Source organism: Balaenoptera borealis (assembly GCF_965194805.1).
Source record: "Balaenoptera borealis genome assembly, chromosome: 8".
Classification (NCBI taxonomy): domain Eukaryota; kingdom Metazoa; phylum Chordata; class Mammalia; order Artiodactyla; family Balaenopteridae; genus Balaenoptera; species Balaenoptera borealis.
Genome location: NC_138865.1, coordinates 54,555,846 through 54,577,162, shown reverse-complemented (window position 1 = coordinate 54,577,162; position 21,317 = coordinate 54,555,846). Strand labels below are relative to the sequence as shown.

The 21,317-nt window shown below is 43.3% G+C and overlaps 1 protein-coding gene across 2 annotated transcripts in view; it reads right to left on the bottom strand.

Annotated features, from left to right (window-relative positions):
• SAXO1 (stabilizer of axonemal microtubules 1) overlaps nucleotides 1-19,028 on the bottom strand; it is a 46,597-nt gene extending 27,569 nt beyond the window's left edge. The window contains exons 1-2 of one of the 2 annotated variants that reach the window (XM_082401682.1): nucleotides 5,006-19,028; nucleotides 3,282-4,635 (exon numbers count right to left, since the gene is read on the bottom strand). In XM_082401682.1, coding sequence (XP_082257808.1) covers nucleotides 3,282-3,304 — 23 coding nt within the window. In that variant the 5' untranslated portion in view covers nucleotides 3,305-4,635; nucleotides 5,006-19,028. Of the gene's footprint in view, nucleotides 1-3,281; nucleotides 4,639-5,005 lie in introns of those variants that run through there. The other variant, XM_082401683.1, reaches the window with a different exon arrangement.
• Nucleotides 19,029-21,317: the final 2,289 nt, after the last annotated feature.

Here is a 21,317-nt window from a genome sequence, read left to right as displayed (position 1 = left end):
CAATACATGAAGGAATCTGTGCCACCAACTTTCTGCCCTCTTCCCTGCGCCAAGCCCATCAAGTGTGAACCCGATTCCATCCTCCCCCTCTGCACCTCCATTTCACCCTACCCTCGGCCCCCTCCTTTTAAGAAGAAAGGTCTAACACCATCTTGAAGACTCACCTCTTTTTTCAGAGGCTGTCCACTTTGCCCATCTTTAGGGATCTCACTTAGCTAACAAAATAATGTCCCAAAATGGGGCCCAACTGTTTTACATGGTGACATGCCTAAGGGGAAATGAGGCTTGAAGTGCAAACCTCTTATTCATAAACTGATCTCAGGTCTACCCGAACCAAAGGCAGATCCTCTGTGAGAGAATTACTAAGAGCTGCAAGAAACAGTTCAACGTTAAGAAGGGCTGAAAAGCACAAGCATTCACCTCATGGCACCTGCTGTAAATCCCCAAGATTTACAGTCAGTAAGAGTTGTGTGCAGCTGTAATCATGCCTCATGCTGGGATGATAATCTTTCCAGAAACCAGGTGTTTTTTGTGTCTGAGCTTAATCGCCAAACCTAGCCAAGCCACAGGCCACGTGACTTTTTCATGCAGCAGGTGGCAGCCCCGCGTCCAATCTCAGAAACTAAGCCAGGTCAGCCTTTAGATAGGTAAGTGGGTCGGACATTCTAATAATCAGAGTTCTAAGGGCAGAGGATGACAATCTGCACAGACACAGAGGTGTGCAGACACAAGGCTGACCCATCCTTTCCCCAGCATCCTCTGGCAGAGAACCTAGATGACAGCATCTCTGCATTTCCCAATGGGGAATAGTTTTACTGTATGTATTCAGATATGGGCCAGAGTCTCTGCTGAGTTTATAAAGTTCAGAAAAGATGGTTAGTAAAATCTTGATTTTTGTTCATTTATGTCAATAAAAGCCCACCGAAGCTCAAAAAAAAAAGGAGGCATCCTGATAGGGGCATAGGTTTTTTTTTTTCAGCCTATGAAAACGTGCCCAGCAGGGTAGGCATGGGGCTGAGAAATGATGAGATTGAGGGATGGGGGAGAGAAGAGATGTCTTCTGCTCATCTCCCCCTTAGTCCTCTTTCTGGGGAAGGAAATAAAGGAGAGGAGAGAAGCATTTCTGTTCTTTTTTCTTCCCATGGGTAACCATGATCCTGCCACTTTTTCTTTTTAAGGCTCTTACAATCATTAATAAGTTGTTTTGGAAATTCTTTCAGTATCTTCATTCTTCCACTCTGGCCATATCTTAACATGAATGATTTTGTTATTCTGGCCTTGGCAGGGACAGAGAGACTTTCTGGGTGATATGTTTATTGTTGTAAGTGACACAAGGCAAGGATAATTTAGGACAGGTCAAAGGGCAAGTTTTTGTTTTGCAAAGCACCAGCGGGAAGAGGGCGGGCGTGTGGGGCTCCACTGGGGGCCTCAGAGCTAGGGGATGGGACAGGACGCCTGCTCCAGAGAAAGGATTTGTCCTCATTCTCCTGAGCTTGTGGGCAACAAGCAGAAAGCATCCCTCAACATCCAACCCTCCAAGTAACCAAATATTTCCAGGACAATATCTGAAGCTGGCCTGTACTCTGTATTCCACAAGGCACTCTTGACTTCCTGCAAATTGGGTACAAAGAGAAGTGAAGACCAGCATCTAGAAACTGAACGTGATGTTTGTAATCCATTCCTCAACACTGCTCTTATCCCTTTCCTACCAATTACGTGTCTCTTATACATAAGCCTAGTTCCTTTCATGAGCATTGACTGTGGTTTCTTAAAACGGAAAGCAATGCTCCAGAATGATCCACTTCTCTTGTTGCGGTCTTTAGACTCATAGAAACAAAGAACGCTGTTTTCCTGGGAAAATGAAGCCCAAACTTTAAGGTTTATATTGTTTAGTAAGTCACAGGTTGAAAAACAGGTTGCATAGATTACATTTTTTTTTTAATGAATCAGGACCCAGAAACCTTGTGCTGACCTCAAATCATTTAATATAACTACTCAGCATAAAGGTGATCTGATTCAAGTCAAGAGTCAGATAAGACCCTCGACTCCCTCTCATTCTCAAGCTGCCCCTGTCCAAGGGTTCCCACAAAGCCGAGGAATCCCTGGGCTTCATTCCCCACATTGTGGGTCTTTTCTGCCCCATAACCCAGACATGGACTTCTTCCTTTGGATCTAGAAGACAGCAGCTTTTAGGAGGAATACTTCATGCCTCCAACCCACATTCTCAACAGAGGACATTTCCAGGCCTATCCTGGGGGACACTGAATGAACTGGTGTTCTGCTTAGCCAGGCTCACCTGGGACCTTTACAGAAAAGCACAAAATTGCGAGGCAAAGGGGGAAGCAATAGGAAGAAATTTTACCAGGTCTTGCAAACCTGTAATGTGCGGGCATCGTGGTAGAACAATTTCACCTCCACCGCACAGCAATCCTGCCCTGTAGGGATGAGGAACTTGGGAGGCAGAGACGGCGCCCAGCTCTCAGGTCTCATGTGGGGACTAAGCTCTACAACCTGAAACACTGCCCAGCTGACTCAAAGATGTTTCTACTCCTCTGGGTCACCAGTCACAGGTCATCACCTGGAGATCACTAACTGAGCTGTCAACAGCAGATTCTGTTAGAGCCCTGCAACGTGTGGAACAACCCTGAGACTGACCATGTGTCCCCACCCCCTCAGTACAGATATCTCTGGCAGGCCTGACACGCTGAGCCACGGGGTTCAGTCTCCACACAGAGCTGGAGCTCAAGAATCAGAGTTGCTAAGTCAAGGGTAATGTAAAAGGAAATAGTCTTTGTTCATATTCCTGAGGAACGTTCAAGGGGACCCCAACTCAAACTCTATAGCATAATTTCAAAAAAGCTCAAGTTCTCTTTCACCACGACCAACATCACTACCACCACCCAAGGTGACCTGGAGCTTCTGTGCAGAAGCCCAAAGCTCCTTTTTCTGCAGGAGCCATGCTCTTTCTAGTTATTATTTTCCTTTCATACTTAACTTAACCTCCCACCCTTTTGATGTAGATCAATTTACAATTCCCACCCCACAGCTCCCCCTTCCCCTGCCCCAGCCCCAAGCAAGAATCCTTTCTCCTTAAGAGGGGGCTAGGGAAAACTAAACAGGCTAATAAATGCAGGATCTTCTTTCAGAGATACAGGAAATTAACATTCAGGCATTAATAGCATGTATTGATAGTGCACGTCAATGCAATCTGAACGTTAGGTTAATGCTGTACATTACTCCATTAGTGGTGTGCATTTATACGTTCACACTATTGCCCTCACCTCGATGTGGTCAGGCCTTCCATTGGCGTGCACCCTTTCTGGTACTCCAGCTTGGGCTTGAAGGACTCTCTGGGCAGGTAAGAGTGATAGAGAGGGTAGTTCCCGGTATATTCGGAGAAAAGACATGGTTTCTCTGTTTTATCATAAATCTTGGTAGGGAGGTGTGGACAGTGATGCCGCCTAATTTAAGAAAAAGAAAAAAAAAAAGGAACGTTAGGTTGGTTACCTTCTTGGGAAGAATACATTCAGTTTGCTACCTCCTCAAAATCTGACCCAGAGTATAAAATCATGACTGCCGGCATTGAAAACAGCAGTTTAACCCTTCCTTTTCTCTACTGAACTATGTGAAGCAGCCAGAATTTCTTAAATGATCTGTAACTGCAATTGGTCAATTGTCAAAATTCCTTGAACCGTAAAATGACGCACAAGCATGGCTGATGACCAGCCATCACACGTGCCATGCTGCTTGTTTAAATACTGAAATACTTCCATACCGTAATAGGTGAATGGCTGTGGCCCCCAAGGCATCTGAGAGCCAACCTAGTCCCTCCCCTGAGACCCTCCCTCCCAATCACCCAGCAATTAAGGGCTTAACAGCTGCCCTAATGGGGGCTCCAAGGCTGTGCTCTAGGGCCAGGCTACTGTCTTCCCTCATTAGTTCCTGGGTCAGTTCAGAACATCACCCTCGCACACAAGTGGCATCACACATAGCAGAGCCACCTCAGTTCTGAGTATACTAAACACCACTGACTATGTGAAACCATTTCTACATTGAAAGTCTGGCTCCTTTATTCTTTCAGGTCTCACTTCAATTGTTGCCTCCGTAGGCTTCCACTAATCATCTTTACCTAAAATACACCCCTCCACGCCCTCACCTCTCAAACAGAGTTTCTCTCATCACGTGGATGCCTTTCCCATCACTTCCTCTTATCTGTAATTGGCACATTTGTGGCTGAGTTTATTATTTGTCTCATCTATCAAGCTCAGAACCTTTTTCTATCTTGTTCACTGCTACAGCCCTAGTACCTCTCATATTCTGCCTGGCACAGAGTAGGCATTCAATAAACATTTATTAAACGAATACTGAACATATGAATGAATGATTAAATAAACTTTGTGCCTCATTATGCAGGTAGATGATAGATAATAATTTGAAGTTATAATTTATAGTGAGTTTTTCCATTTGACATGCATGGTAATAAATGACCTGATTATTCTACTTATAGGTGAATAAAGGGCAGCTATTTGAGCTGTCCAAAACAAAGTAGTGTATCAATTATTTAAATGCCCACATACAATCCTTGCAAACCAGCTAGGGTACCTCTAATCATCAGACACCAGCACATCAACAAAACTCCATGTTGGGCTTCCCTGGTGGGGCAGTGGTTGAGAATCTGCCTGCCAATGCAGGGGACACTGGTTCGAGCCCTGGTCTGGGAAGATCCCACATGCCACGGAGCAACTGGGCCCGTGAGCCACAGTTACTGAGCCTGCGCGTCTGGAGCCTGTGCTCCGCAACAAGAGAGGCCGCGATGGTGAGAGGCCCGCGCACCGCGATGAAGAGTGGTCCCCAGTTGCCACAACTAGAGAAAGCCCTCGCACAGAAACGAAGACCCAACACAGTCATAAATAAATAAATAAATAAATAAATAAAAGAACGTGAATTTCTAAAAAAAAAACAATACCCCTTTATAAAAAAAAACAAAAAAACAAAAAAAAAAAACCTCCATGTTAGTGATCTCCAACTTAGTTATATCCAGAAATGGCATAGAATTTTTTTAAATGTTTTACACTAAACTGATTCTGATTACAGAAACTAAGATACACAGTATTCTGGGGCAGCACATCAGAGAAAAGAGAAAAAGAAACAGACATACAGAGAACTCATCACTGCTCCAATCAAAAGCTGGTTTCTAGGCAACAATTAGCGTGCTGCTCCCATTGTTAAGTTCAACCCTCTACATAAACATTGCTGCCACCACTGTTATTACTGTGTGCCTCTCTTCAACCTCCAGCCACCGCCCCGCCGCCCGACCCCCCCGGGGAAAATGGTCAACACCTGCATGGTTCGTATGGATAGAGCTGCATATGAACAAGTTTATCCCTATTTTCATTTCACGTGTAGATTTGTGTATCAGATTAGGATTCCTACAAACCTCAAATCAAAAGCCAAGAAGTGCTGGTTACTCAAAAATACCTCTGCAGATAATTCAGCCACACTCTGAGAGAAAAAAATCAAGATTTTATTAAGGGTAACTTAAGATGTTACAAATTTGTTATATTTACTTTTCACTTTTGCTATTATAAAAGTACTACTGGTTCATGGTGAATGTTTTCTATTTTCCTAATTTACAAGAAAATTTTCCATAAAATGCAGTCCTTATGATACGAATATCTGAATTTCAGTGTCAAATACACTGAAAAGTTTCCTTTTCCTTTTTTTAAAATGTACGTTGTTGGCATTTAATGTGCAAAGATCCATATTTATATTTTATAGATATTTAATGAAGTATCTCCTAAGCATAAGTACACAAATGAGTGCTTTCTTTTGTTTACTAAGAAACACATTTCCCACAGTATATGGTAGACGTTATTACCATTTCTATGCTCAGAATCAGTCCAATTATCTGAGATTTCAATTTGGGCCAATTAGTACCCTATCATTTTAGGATTCCTACAAACCTCAAATCAAAAGCCAAGAAATGCTGGCGACCCAAAAATACCTCTGCAGATGTATTTTATTCACCCATACTCTGAGAGAGAAATCAAGACTTTATTAAGGGTAACTTAGACTCAGGCACTTGCAATAAAGTGGACTCCACAGGCCTAACAGTATTTTCCCTCTCTAGTGCCCTTGTTTTTTAAACCAGTAAAACTTTGCTTTTATATAACCCCCTTTCCGTATTGTTACTTTTTAAAAATGTAACATATTGTAAAGGCTCATTCCAAAAGAAAAATAAATGGCAAGAAAATACACTGCAACTGGTATTATAAGAGGGGATTTCAGTATAGCAACACACTTGCATCCAGACATTGATGTTCCATTAAATGGAATTACATCTAATATATATTTATAGGGCAGATTTTATTTATTTGACATGTTGGTAGTTAACTAAGACCTTGTATCACTTTGAAACATCAAAAACGCTCAACCGAAAGTCAACTTTTCATCGCCTAGTGTGCTCATGGCGCCACCCTCTTTCCTCACCTGTGCCCACCCCAGCTTGAATGCCCCTCTCAAGACAGGAAGCACCGTGTATTCACCTTGTTGGTGAAGTTTAAAGGTGGAACCCCTTTATCCAGGAGTTCCTCAAGGATAAGGACCAAGTCTTCTACTTCTGTGTTCTGGAAACTAGCCCAATACCTGATATATTTTACTTAATAGCAGATGGACAGTGTATAAGAGGATGAACTGATGAAAGAAAGATATTTACAAAGACATGACTGATTTGTTCTAACATTAGTAGAGCCAAAAGGGAAAATACAGATCAGATTCTCAGTTTTTATGGACCTAGACAGTGTCTAAATAAAGTTTGTGGGATCACCATGCATGAGGTATTCAAAAGCAGTCTTAACAGTCATGAACCAAAGAAAGGAGAGACCTCTTCTCCCAGCTCTCTGATGCTTGTACCATTTTAAAGGAGCTGGTGGGCCACCTTGCTCAGGAGCACACTGAAACAAGCCAAGATGGGCCAACAGACAGAGAAGAGAAGGAGAGTAAGGTTTCCTTAATCTGTCAGAACTCTGAAGTCTTTCCACTCCAAGAATTACTAAAGGACCACAAGTAAGAGGAAATAATCCCGACTTTTTCTGACATTTGGTAAAGGGAGCAGTAGAGACATTTCAATGGAACCCAGAAAAAGTTAACAGTTGACACCAAGCTAGAATCATAGAATTTTTTAATTGAAAGGGGCCATGGAAAATATCTGATCTAACGTGCCCACTACACAGATGAAGTATAAGCTCAGAGAACCATGTATGTAACCTAGCCATAGAGAGAACCTAGGTCTCCATCACATCTGAATGACCAAGTATGTTTCCTGAGGTGCACCCAGCTCAAAGCCATCTAGGACTCAGATGACCCTAGAATGGATGATAGAACTTTACGTACATAACAAGTCCCTCCAGAATAGCACCATCCAATAGAAACAGAAGGCAAGCCATGAATGAGAACCACACATGTCATTTTAAATGACACATTTTAGTAGCCACATTAAAAAGGTAAAAAGCAGGTGAACTTAATTTTAATATTTTACCTTTAATCCAATCTATCCAAAATACCATTTCAACATGTAATCAATACCAAAAATTGAGATATTTTATTTTCTTACTATGTCTTCAAAATCCAGTGTGTGTCTCACGTTGACAACACATGTCAGGATGATCACATTTCAAGTGCTCAACAGCCATATGTGGCGGTGGCTTCCCTACTGGGAAGTGCAGGTACAGACAAAAGAACTGCAAGCACCCTGGTGCTGGAAGCTCCCCTACAGATGGAGGAAAGACAAAGATGCTTAGAAATATTTCTGTTGACAAATAGGGTATTTGCCTCTTAGACTCTCTGACCTGCATTCATGTAACACAATCAAAGGCATTAAAAGACATGAAAAATTAGTTAGAGGATTTTTTTCATTATCTCCTCACTCTACAGAACTGAGCTTCAGTTTTATGCACCTGGAATGCACCCTGTAGCTGCTCTCTTTCCTGCCACCTCCACTTTTCCAACATGTTTCCCTTCCTTCAAGGCCCATCTTGAATGCTGCTTCCACCACCACCATCACCGCCATCACCACCACCACAGGAAGCTACTGATGATCCCACTGTGCCCTGCTACTGGCCGTGACTTTCTCTCCTCTGACTGTGCATGGTGTAGTGTCCCTACCTCTTTCAGGACCCTTTACCTTCTGCTCTGCCTTGCATGGTCCTCTACTTATATATTTTCAGGTTAAGAATTTTCATGGTTGCAAACAAAGCTGTTCATCAGGGGGAAAGCATGGTAATTCTTCCTGCCCCCAAGAGGCAGCATGAACAGTAGCTACTAGAATATAACTTTGGACTTTTCAAACAAATGAACTTCCAGTAGTTCTTTAGAAGCCAACCTGTTTGTAAGCAGAACAGCTTTCGGTGGATATGGGTGACTCGTCTTGCCTCTCCCATGGTCTTTTAGAATCCCCCGCTGAGCCCAGCCTGCTGTGGGCAGTGAGAAGGGCTCTCCACTCCAGGGGGCAGAGGGCATGGCAGAAGGAGACTCTGGAGGCAGGGAGATGGAGGTTTCCAATCCTAGCTCTGGCACTGACTGCTTGTGTAATGTGGAGGACATTATTTAACTCTTCTGAACTTCGATTTCCTCCTCTGTAATTTGTGACTAACAACTTCTACCATTTAGTGTGATCGTGTGACTTTTTCCTCAGACACCAGAGGAAAAACGCCTAGCCCAGTCTAAGGCAAGCGCTCTGATTAAGAGGCTATGTTTACTGAGCAATTACTGTACACCACATGGGCTAAGAGTTCTGTAGCTCATCCCATCTAATCCTTACAGCAACGCTATGATGGAAGCACTCTTACTTTCCTCATCTTACAAACATCAAGACTGAGGTTTAAGAGATGTGATCTCACTCAAGGTGACAGAGCCAGATGGTAATGAAGTCAGGACTAGAACCCCAGGTCTTCTGCCTGGTTCCAAAGCCTGTGCTCTTAATCACAGCCATACACTGTGTGGCTTAATGGGATGCCAGCCTGTACCAAACACCTCTGTTTCCTGGCTGCTCTGATAAACCTAAGGGCAGACAATTAATAGGCAGTTCTTAGACCTACCCATTCCCCATCCCCCTAGCTACACTCAGCCTTCCAGGACAGGATGTGCTCCTCTTTCCCGAGGACCCCAAAACCATTCTAATATAAACCAACAAATAGATGCAATTCCAATTGCTTTTCAAAACGCTGATCATTCCACAGAACTTTCTTTACTGTCTAAACAAGACAGTCTCATTAGACAAAGTCATAACAGTAACAACCAGGAAAACAAAGAACATGGAACGCCAGGTCTCAAAGGACCCTCAAGATCAGCCAACCCTTCAGCTTCGTCAGGCAGATGTGGGCACTGAGATGGAGGGACGCCAAGCTTCTGGCCAAGGTCACACAGCTGGTCAGCGGCAGCGTCCACCCCGGGTCCCACACCACCTCCCACATAATTGACTTCCATTTACAACCTGACTTAAAACTCCAAGTGCAGACTCTTCAAGGATTTGCAGCCCAGTTTTCCTTTTGTCCGGTAGTTGGGAGCCTGTGACCTGTCACAGCTGCCATGCGAGGGAGGAAAACACTTACAGCGGAAAATGCATTCTTGGTCTAGAAGAGGCGAAGGTGCCAACCATCACCAAACCTCAAGTCAAAAAGTCATCATTCTATGCCGACGGTTTAGAACAATTTCAGGGTATCTGGAATAACAAGAACTCTGAGATCCTAGAGGCAGGGTCCTCTCAGAGGAGGACCTACATCTCTGGAACGGTCTTCTCCCTGAACGGTTCACAAAGCCAACCCAATTAGCCTCTGAGGATGGACAAAGCCGGTGTTTTTCCCAACGTGCATGTGTATCTACCTGCAGTAGCTTATAAACTTCTAAAATGTTTACTAAACTTTGTTCTCTCCTATTTAGAATATACTCAGAGGCAAAGGGATAAGTGAGAATGCTTTTATGAACTGCAAAATAAGACCACTGTTGAACATACATAGATATATTTCATACCAATCTTAAGACGACTCACGTTCCCCCTACCTACATCTTCTACCTAGATCTTTCAAGAAACGTTGCATTGTGAGAACTCTGAATAACTCCAGCTTATACCCTGCCCATGGTGCTAGGAAATTGGGCAGGGATTATAAACTGAACCTTTGGTGGTGACTAATCCTTCAGGGGACCAGATTCTGGGTAACAGAAAGCAGGGCCATCTGGTACAAATATGACAGATAGATGCAACTGATGTACCAACTAGCAGTGGCTGCCTGGGATCCATACTGAAAAATTCATAGGTCACAGCCAAGTTTAGTGAGGATGACCGTCTTGATTGATTAGCCATGCCTGTCAAGGGTGCTGGGGTAGGGAAGTGGGGATGGGTGATAAATATATGAATGAACCTATCAACAAAAGGCAAGGAAAGGGAGGGAGGGAATTCTGGTGGAAATGTCCTAAGTGGTGACTTACAGGAATCACACGTTTGGAAGACATCTAGAAACAACAAAGCCATAAGAATATAAAGTTGCCAAGAGGAGAAAAAAGGAATAAAAACAAGGCCAAAATCTTGAAGAACACCACATTTAGGAAGCAGGATAAAGAAGTCTCAGGAGGAAAACACTGACAAAAAGAAGAAAATTCGGTGACAGATCAAAGAAAAGATTTTAAGTGTTCAACAGTTGAATGCCTCAGAAAAATGTCACATGGTGAGTAGAAAGCAGCTTCAGCAGAGTGGCTGTGCTGGATCCAAGGAACGGATGCCGCTGAGGAAGTGCAGGAGGGGAGAGAGACCATGCTGAAAAACCTGGTGACAAAACCAACAAGGAAAAGTCCAACAGGAGTTCAAGAAATTACCCAGGACATACACAAGAACTGTAAACTATGTGATTATCTTCATGCGCTATTGGGTAAAAGAAGTGAAATCAGATCATCTTTGTAGGTAGAGGAACAGAGTAGCAGACAGGGATTCTTTGATGAGCAAAAACAATTGCTGGAGCCAGAGCCTGGACTACAGAGGAGATATGATTAAGGGGGGGAAGGCGGGCGGGGTTCAAGAGACAATTTGAGAGGAGAGATGGGAATCTGAGCAGCACCAGTCTGGTGGCCTTGACCCAGGACACAAAGGCATCAGGAGAAAGAAAGCGGATGAAATGAAGAGGTTCAAGGCATGCACAGGGCACTCTAGGGAGTGTGTTGAAGGGGCAGCTAGAAAAGAGTGCAGACTCGCTTCCAAGGAGTAGTGATGCCAAGGGAGAGGGGCCCAACTAGGACCTTATGCGGCAATGCTCAGAAGCTCTGAGAAAGATACTCTGGTTCAGCAGACTGTGAGGCAGAGGGCCTTGTGGGATGGCAGGCACCAATGAGAGGAGCTCTGCTGGGGCATGTAGCCATCAGGCTGAGTGGGCAGGAGGGCAGTCAGTGAGAGCCAATGGTCCTTTGAAAAGCCAAGAGCCTGGAGAGAGCAGCAGACAGTTATGTTCAGAGCCACAGAAGAGCACCCCAGGGGCTCTCCCTGTCCCTTCCTCCTTGGCAGTCAAAAGGAAGAAGAGTTTCTTCGGTGAAAAAAAAATAGATGAATTGAGGAAACCTCTTCAAGAAGGTGCAACTGGTCAAGGCATCCTGAGGAGACACAGGGCAGGCATTTTGGCAATGGCCCCACTGAGTCTTGGAGAGACACACAGAAAGGACCATGCCAATCACCAAGGCACCTTCTCTTTCCACCTCTTAGACAACCAACGCTCTGGGGGAAGGCAGGTGCCACCTGGGCTGTTCCAACTTGGCATGTCTCCTCCCCACCAGCCCTGACAACACTCTACCCAGACCCCTAGTCCTACCTGACCCCTTTCACTGCCTTCAGATTTCAGCTCAAAAATCCCTCCTGCCAGGAGGACTTCCCAGACCCCTCATCAGATCACAGCCACTCTGCTCATCCCCCCATTCTCACACCACATGCTGGCAGCCCCCTGCTCAGTCTGACGTCCTGGCAGGCGGGTCTTGGGTACCACTGCCTTCGTGCCTGGCACACGGTGGGCATTCGATACTCGATTGCTGAAAGCAGGCAAGAAGAACAGGGGCAAGTACCATATGCAGCTAAGTCGTGTCCATTGTGGCCTGAGCAAGCAGCACACCTAACAAACTGTTTAAAAAGAAAACCCAGTGGCTAGATTCATATTTGTTTACCCTTGTGGCATGGCGCTTCCTAGGTAAACATAGCTTAGAAATTGGTTTTAAAAAAACAAATCCTTGACCCAATCTCAAATCACACACATACATAATTTGAGCTGGATCACAACAAACCCTAACGTGCAAGCTAGAATTACAAAGTTTTTAGGGGAAAACACAGGCAAATACCTTTGTAAGAGTAGAAGGCAAAGATTTCTTAGGTCACAGAAAATAATAACCATAAAAGAAGAAATTGGTTAAGTTAGACAAAGTCAAAAGCTTCTGCTCATCAAAGATACATTTAAGAAAATAAGCAAGCCACACATTTGGAAATATTTGCAAAACAGATATCTAGCAAAGGACTGTTATCCAGGATATATAAAATCATCTATAACTCAACAATAAAGACACAAAAGTAACAAGCAAAAATCTGAACAGACACAAAAAGATATAAATGGACAATAAACATATACAAAAGTGCTTAACATCATGAGTCATCAGGGAGAGACAAGTTTAAACCACAATGAGATACCACTACACACATACCAGAACAGCTAAAATTAAAAAGACTAACAAAACCTACTGTTGGCTAAGTAGAGTACCAGCATTGTCATTCACTGTTGGTAGGGATGTAAAATGGTCCAAACCAATTTGGCAAAAGCTATGGCAGTTCCTACATGCTGGCCTACCTCCCAGCCCAGCAATTCAATTCCTAGGAATTTATCCAAAGAAATAAAAGCCATACATTCACAAAAAGGAGTTGGACAAGAATATCCAAAGAAGCTAATTCATATAACCAAAAAATAGAAACAGCCCAGGCATCCATCAATGGGAGGATAGATAAATCGTGGTATCATCCATCATTCAATGGAATACTAATCAGCAATAAAAAGAAGCAAACTACTTGCAGCCACAAAGCAGCAGACACATAACAGCATGGATGAATCCCATGAACACTTTTGTTGAGTGAACAGAATCAAGAGTGCATACTTTATGATTCCATTTATATGAAATTCTGGAACAGTATGAACTAACCTATAATAGAAAAAAAATCAGCTCAGTGGTTACCACAAGGAGAGAGAGATAAGAGAATGATTGGGAAGGAGTATGCAGGAACTTTCTGGGGCGCAGGTATGGTTCTACATCTTGATAGGGATTGGAGTTACACAGGCACATGAATTTGTCAAAATTCAGCCAACACCTCAAGATCTGTGCATGTCATTGTAAATTTATCTCAAACGAAAAAGGAAACCAATACTAAACTGTTAATGACACGAATGCTGAACTATTTAGGGGAGAAATTTACTGATGTATGTGATTTACTTTGAAATACATAAACGAGACGGACTGACAGATGGATGGAGGGATAATGGGAGGACTAGATGGAGAGGTGTGTCGATGCGGATGATAGCATCTAGGCAGTGGATATACAGCCGTGCACTTTCAAATTCTCAACTTTGTCATATGCTCAAAAATTTTTTTTTTATTTTTTATTTTTTTTTGGCTGTGTCAGGTCTTCTTTGCTGCGTGTGGGCTTTCTCTAGTTGCGGTGAGCGGGGGCTACTCTTCATTGCAGTGCACAGGCTTCTCACTGCAGTGGCTTCTCTTGTTGAGGAGCACAAGCTCTAGGTGCGCGGGCTTCAGTAGTTGTGGCATGCGGGCTCAGTAGTTGTGGCTCACAGGCTCTAGAGTGCAGGCTCAGTAGTTGTGGTGCACGGGCTTAGTTGCTTGGCAGCATGTGGGATCTTCCCGGACCAGGGCTTGAACCTGTGTCCCCTGCATTGGCAGGCGGACTCTTAACCACTGCACCACCAGGGAACTCTGCTCAAAATTTTTCATAATAAAATGTTGGAGAGGAAAAAGAGCAAGAACAAGTTTCTAAAAATCCTCTGTAGATGTGATCATGGCATTGTGATTACATAATATAGTGTCCACACGTTTAGAGAAGCACGGTGAAGTACGTAGGGGTGAAATGACATGACGCCTGGAATTGATGGATGAATCAAATGTGACAAAATCTTGATAATTATTGATGCTGGAAGATAATTATTGACGGGGGTTCATCACTATTCTCATTTTTGCAGATTTAAATTTTTTTAATTAAAGAAATATTAAAACAAATCCCTAAGAGGCAGGGCCTACATGAAACAAGCATGTATCTGCTTCAGCAAGAGTTTCCCCGAGGCCAACACGGCTTTAATCCAACCACCTGGGACAAAACAGGATCTTGATTTAAGCTGATGATAAGTGCAGAGCCAGCAACCAAAGGAAGCTTTCCTTCTCACACTCTGAAGTCTGTGTCAGCTGCACCGGGCTTGTTCCCATGTGGCCTTTTAGGGTCCTCCAGCCAAAAAGCAGCAAGCTCACATACTTAACCGGAGTTTCACTCTCTTCTCAAGAAATCGAGTGAGTACCCCGTGCATTTCAGATGAAACCCAACAGCTGTGCTCAGCAAATCTTCCCAAGGCTCTCTTCCAGGCATTGCCAAAAAAAGAAAAAAAAAAAAAACCAAAGCCTCTTTAATCCCTATTTTTAAATAATAACTGTCTTTGACCCACCACCTCACCCCTAACCCAAGATTGCGTTGATGCCGAGCACACTGTAATTATTCTTATCACAGCACTTATCCCACAGTGTTACAGAATGCTTGTTTGTTGCCCAGACTGGGCTCCTTGGTGTGGGGAGTGGGGCGGTATCTTGTTCACTATTATATAACCAGCTAAGCACAGTGCCTGGAACACCTACATGCTTCCTAAAATAGTTTTGGGTGGCTGGGTGAACAATCTGTAAAACGTGCACAGTTCACAGAGCTTTTCCATATGGTCTCCTTCTTCCTGCCACCCTAAGAGCTAAGCAGGGCAGAAATTATTCGCCTCCCCACAATATCCCAGATAAGGAAACAAGGCCAAGGGGGCATTCAAGACGCGCTCAATCTCACAGAACAATCAGTGGTAAAACCTGGGCCAGGGCCAGTTTTGCTAACTCCTTGAGATGCTCTTTTCATCATATCAAATTCCTTTCTGAGGAAAATTCAAGTTGATCACTCAGAAGACGAGACACTTCTCTAACCACGATCAAAACGCTTGGAGTTAGGGATCCTGTGGCCGCTGAACTGACTAAATTTAAGAGTGAACAGGACCCAATGAGCATGGATCTTCCTCGGAAAGCAGGGAGAGTAAACAGCTGGATAAACGCCACTACCCATAAAACCCCAGATGTTCGGCTTGATGTTTCAACATATTAAATGTCTCATCTAATTAATTAAGGTAAAAAGACAACAGGGGCGCTGTACACCATGTTAATCTCCACCAGCCAGCTGACATCAGCTGCTCGACATGCATTAATCTGTTGCAAAATTTCTCCCTCCAAACACGCCCCTTCCCTCATTTTGCATAAACAACAACCAAGTGCTGTTTTCATAGCCCCTTTGGAAGGATCAGGGGCTGGCTAGGATTACCCTGAGCTGTCATCTACGAGGTCAAATTACCCCCAAGCAGCAGTTCACACAAAACTCGTCCTCTTCTCTTAGCTTCCAGTTGGGGGAAAGAACTGGAAGTTCTGGTGAATCTGTAAATAAAACACTGGCCATCAGCTGAGGTGCATGCCCTCCCCGAACCCATCCACGCACACATGAAATGCAACCCAGGATTCCTGCTTTGAGTTTCAGCAGGTGAACTGGCAACAACTTGCACGGGGCCAAAGGTCCAAAGAGCAGGTCTCCAGGCACAGCTGCGCTCCATCCCCTTCAGAAAAGCAGCCCAGCGTCCCGTCTCTAGGGTACGAGCATGCTTTATATGTCCTATACGGAGTTACCAACAGGCCTGGGAGCTGTCAAGGGCCTTGTGAATTACTGTGGAATTACCAGGCACTTCACTGTATTTATTGATATTCCATTGCCTTGGGCTCCAAAACTTGGTGCTGAGGTATCTTAGCCTCCATGCTAGGTTTTCAATGCCAAGGTCTTGTTGTGTGAAGATTTCTGGGAACCTTTCCTTCTCTAAATGTGGACCTGTCTCATGCTGTGGGTAATGAGGAGGAAATGGTTCCCATCACCTCTCCCCAGCCCCAGCCCTCCTACCCAATATCATTTCCCACCTAAGCAACCACAGAAAGGAGTACTTTTGTCCTTCACAGCAGCAAGTGGCCAAGCAAGACACGCAGACAGAACAGATCTGAATCTAGTAGCCAATGCCTAATTTCAACTGTGAGGATTTTCTCCACTGCTTGCTCATAAGCTACTGACTTTACCATCATAAACTGAGTATTCCCCGTGCCCCACTGCTGCTTGCTTCAATTCTAGAAACCTCTGGAATTTCAACTGATACCAAAATTTCAACTACTGTTATATCCTCCATCAAAAAAGATTTACCAATGCTAATCTACATTTTTTTGTCCTCTGCCTCTAAGGAGCTTCTCAAAATTTGAGCCAAACCTCCTATAATGTCATTAAATAGAAAAAAAAATAATTTAAACAATGAGTGGAATGATTTTAGAAAAGTAGCCTTATTGAGCTAAATTTATTCCTTTGAGTACCAGAAATATTTTTAAACAAGCATTTGATTCTTAGGGACTGAAGTCACTGTTACAAGATCACCCCCCCTCAAAAAAAAGCAGGAGGCTGAATTTCCAGTTTAATTATGACCACAGATGAGCAGCTGGAATGAAATTACTTCACTGTGCTGTGTGTTCATAATTCATCATATCCAAGTGATCTCTGACTTCATTAATGATTTTTCTCTACTTCTCAGATGTTTAGCTTAAAGGGAAATTTTTTAAATTACCTCTTTCCAACTGTACTTTTTCAATATACTCTTCACTCTGGAAATTCAAGTTTACTGATATTAACTTTATACTGATAGTGTAAAACGCACTCCTTCAATAAAACATGACCTTATAAAATGTTAAAGGCAACCCACTCTTATCTCTGAACAAATATCCTGCTTTATATCAACTGCCCAATAACCAATAACAAAAGATTCAAGTTTTACTTTGTTACCTGACAAACACACAAAGATTTCTGGCATAAAAAACCGAGTTACAGGGCTTCCCTGGTGGCGCAGTGGTTAGGAATCTGCCTGCCAATGCAGGGGACACGGGTTCGAGCCCTGGTCTGGGAAGATCCCACATGCCGCGGAGCAACTAGGCCCGTGAGCCACAATTACTGAGCCTGTGCGTCTGGAGCCTGTGCTCCACAACGAGAGAGACCGCGACAGTGAGAGGCCCGCGCACCGCGATGAAGAGTGGCCCCCGCTCACCGCAACTGGAGAAAGCCCTCGCACAGAAACGAAGACCCAACACAGCCAAATAAATAAATAAATAAATTTAATAAAATTAAAAAAAATAAAATAAAACCGAGTTACAGAAATTGTACTTTTTCCTTTTTAGGTTTATATGTTTTAGCTAAAATCAGAACTTGTTAAACCCCTTGGGCTTCTGGAAGAATGCAGCGGATTTAAAGAGCATTTCTTACTGGACCCGCCAGATGCTGGCAAAGTCCTAGGGAAAGAGGAGGTTAGGAGAGAACAGGCAGATATACACACACGATGGGTATTCATTCCATTCTTGATTTCTGGTAGAAGACAGTCCTTTACCAAAAAAATCAGATTCACAAAAATAAAATTCTTGGCTCACTATCATCTTTGCGAAGTGACCTCCTCTTTCTCTTCTCAAACCACTGAGGAAATAAACACCATACGTTTCCATTAACCTGGATGAAAACTGTTCTCCATGGGGCCTTTGGCTTTTCATAAAGGTAGAAAATCCGTACACCGGTAGATTTGTACACCTTCAAAGGTAACAATATGAATACTCAACATTTATTGAGCACTGACTGTGTACAAGGCACAGCCCTTAACTCTTTATCTGTATTATCTCCGTCTTTACAACAACCTGCCCTTAGACCAAAAGGCTTACAAAAGACCCAAGTCCTCAAGTTGTGAGTCAGGCTGCACAGAGCCCAGGGCTGCAAAGGGCAGTTAGAGGACCAGCTCAATGTAAAAGGCACACAAGGGCATGAACGAGGGAGTGGACCTGGGTGTCCATCTCTGAACCTCTAAGAAGCCTGAGGTGCCAAGGGTGGGCCTCCCCCAGACTTCCGTCAGACTCCATCCCTTTCCTCATCCTCACCCCTTTGCTCTTCCCCTAGCTCTTTCTCTCCTCTTGGTGCCCACACTGCTCTAAACCTTGAGTCCTTCAGGATTGACGGCAGAGACCATCCCCAACCTAGACAACACTCAGGGAGAGAAAGCCCATTGAGAGAACACAGTGTCAGCGGCCTCAGGTACTCAGGAACCTAACCTTCTGCAACCAGACAAAGGAAAAGTGAAAGCTACTTCCCATAAACCTTTTCACTAACTGGAATCAGGTCATAAGCCACACCCAGCAGCAAGGGGAGCTGCAAAGTCAAGGATCAGGTTTCTTTGGTCACCACAGTGGGCAACAGGCGAGACAGATGGGGATACTTTGAGTGGTCACCCAACAGAATCTGTTGTCAAAGTGATTCTAACAAAATAAGGCATTTTTATGTATTGTCATGTGGTACATGCAGGTACCATGTAAGCATTGGTGAAAACTCTAATGGAATGGCAATGGGTTTTAAGTATTCACAAAACTAATATGCACATTTATTTCCAGTAGCACACTATTAGAGAGGATTCTAAAGCACTAGCACCTTTACACTAGCAACTGTCTAGCAATTGTCAACATAGTTGCCGTAAAGTTGCACATCCCAATGGAGTTGGACAAAAATGTCATGAAATACTGCAAGCCAAATAGAATTTCAGAAATCACATAGGGGGACAAGAACTATTTACTCTGGAGTGTTGCCTTGTATTAGCTCTAACACACACACACACACACACGAATCTCAAACAAAATGAAGCAGCCAAAGCTCAGACTGTGTCTTGCACTTGTTCCCATCATTATATCATTATACCTCCTGGTTAAAGGGTCCCCTGGAGCTGTGCTGGATACAAAGACAAGCTAGTGGCCTCATCTGTCAACTGACTCCCGAGTTTCATTTAGCTTCTCTGGCTGCTTGAGCAGGTATTCCCATATCTGCCCCTTTCCCCTGTAGCCTTCCAAAGCTGCTTACAAGGGTGAAAAGAGACAAAAATCTTCCTGGATAGAGAAGATGCTTTGGTCTTACCTATTCTATTCTCATCCTCTGATAATCCCAACATAACATCCACAAGATAAACAATGCACAATAGTAGTACAAGTTTGTTTACTCTTCTATTTGTTCATTGATCCATTTATTCATTCGTTCATACAGCATTCATAAAGTTCCTATTATATCATGTACCATGTTGGGTGGGGAAAAGAGAAAGCACATATTCCCTGCCTAAAAGCACATATCCATTACTTCTTATCTCCACTTCTTAACATTGGTGCTCAGCATTCAGAAATGTGGGGAGGCAAAAGAAGAAGCCCTTATGCCTTATGAAGACATTGGTGGCAGCATCCCCAAGGGGCAAGAAAGCAGGCAGTAAGAGGTTGTAGATACGGAGGTGGCAGACAGAAGAGGCAGCCAGACAGTCAGGAAGATTAGTTACACTGAACAAATAAGTAAATATAGTGAGAATAAAAGGAGTCAGGTTTCTCACTCTGAGAAGGGATTTCTGAACATGGAAAGAAGGCTGGAAAGACCTCTGAGGTGTTAGATTGGAATCAGAAGTATTGGTGTAAAGTGATGGCTTTTTAAATAAAAAATAGATAAAATATTTATTTTTTTCTGTATTTGTGTGTGTGTATATATACATATTTATACGCACGACTGTGTGTGTGCATACAGAAGCAATGAGCACAGTGAGAAATCAAATTTTGGTTTCTAAATATCACCCTCCACTAAAATGAATCAGAACAATTTGAAGAAAAGTTGATTTCAGAGTGGGAGCAGAGAAAATACAAGATGATCCTGGGACATCTGTGTCAGAATATAAGGAAATGCTTAATAAATGATGGGCATCTGTCAAGAAGACAGAGCCACCTTGAAGAAAACAAATCAGGAACAATTTGAGGATTAAAATGATAGTTAACAGGTTATAACCCATTGGTTAAAACAGAACCATGAGTCCATACTGAACATACATATATAAATGGAGGAGAAGGGAACCCTCTTTCTTACAGTAGAAAGCCAAGTAATAAATGCAGAAATGGGGGAAATAGATTATTTCTATTCAGCAACCATGGTGGTGGTGCATGCAGGTGGGAGTCGACCATGGATGCTAAGGTTGATGGGTGATATTTTGATGAGGAACAGGATATTAGTACAGTACTGTATACCATAGTAATTAAACACAAAGGGAAAATGGCAGCTGTACAGTGGAGACACCTGGCAGACCCCATCATGACCAGATGATCAAGGTTAACATCACCAGTGATAAGACAGGTCATCATCATCATGTGTCTCTTGACGTGATACACCAGGAATATCTCAGTGCACGGCCTGAGTCTAATTATGAGGAAACACTGGACAGACCAAAGTGAAAGGTTGTCCTACAGAATGAAAGGCCTTTCAAGGGCATGAGACACAGGGAAAAGACAGAGGAATGTTTCCAGGTTAAAGGATACTGATGTGGTAAGATAACTAAATAGAATGCATGTTCCTAGATAGGATCCTGGACCAGAATGGAAAAGGGGACATTGTTGGAATGCTCGGATAAGTCTGAATGGGGTCTACAGACTGTACAGTGAGTATTGTTGTATCGATGCTGATCTCCTGATTGGGATGTTTCTACAATGATAATGCAGGAGGAGAGGTCCTTGTTTGGGGCGACATTAGTGGTGATGAGCATCTCAGAAAAAAGATGTGTGTCATGTGTGGCCACGTGCATGTGCAGAGAGAAAGAGGGTGACCGGAAATGGAGGTGAAATATTAAAAACTGGAAAATCTGAGTGAGGTGGAGGAGATACAGAATTCTTATACTGTTTTTACATTTTTTTGTATGTTTGAGACCATTGCCATTTTTTATAAGAACGCATGATATAAGAAAGAGGCCCTGATGCCACTAGGACCTGAGTTTAAATTCTAACTCAGTAATTTATTTGATCTATGACCCTAAGGAAATAATTTGAGGTTCAGTTACAGCATTTAAAATTAATTCCTACTGTGCCTCACAAAATTGAGATTAAAGTAGATAACC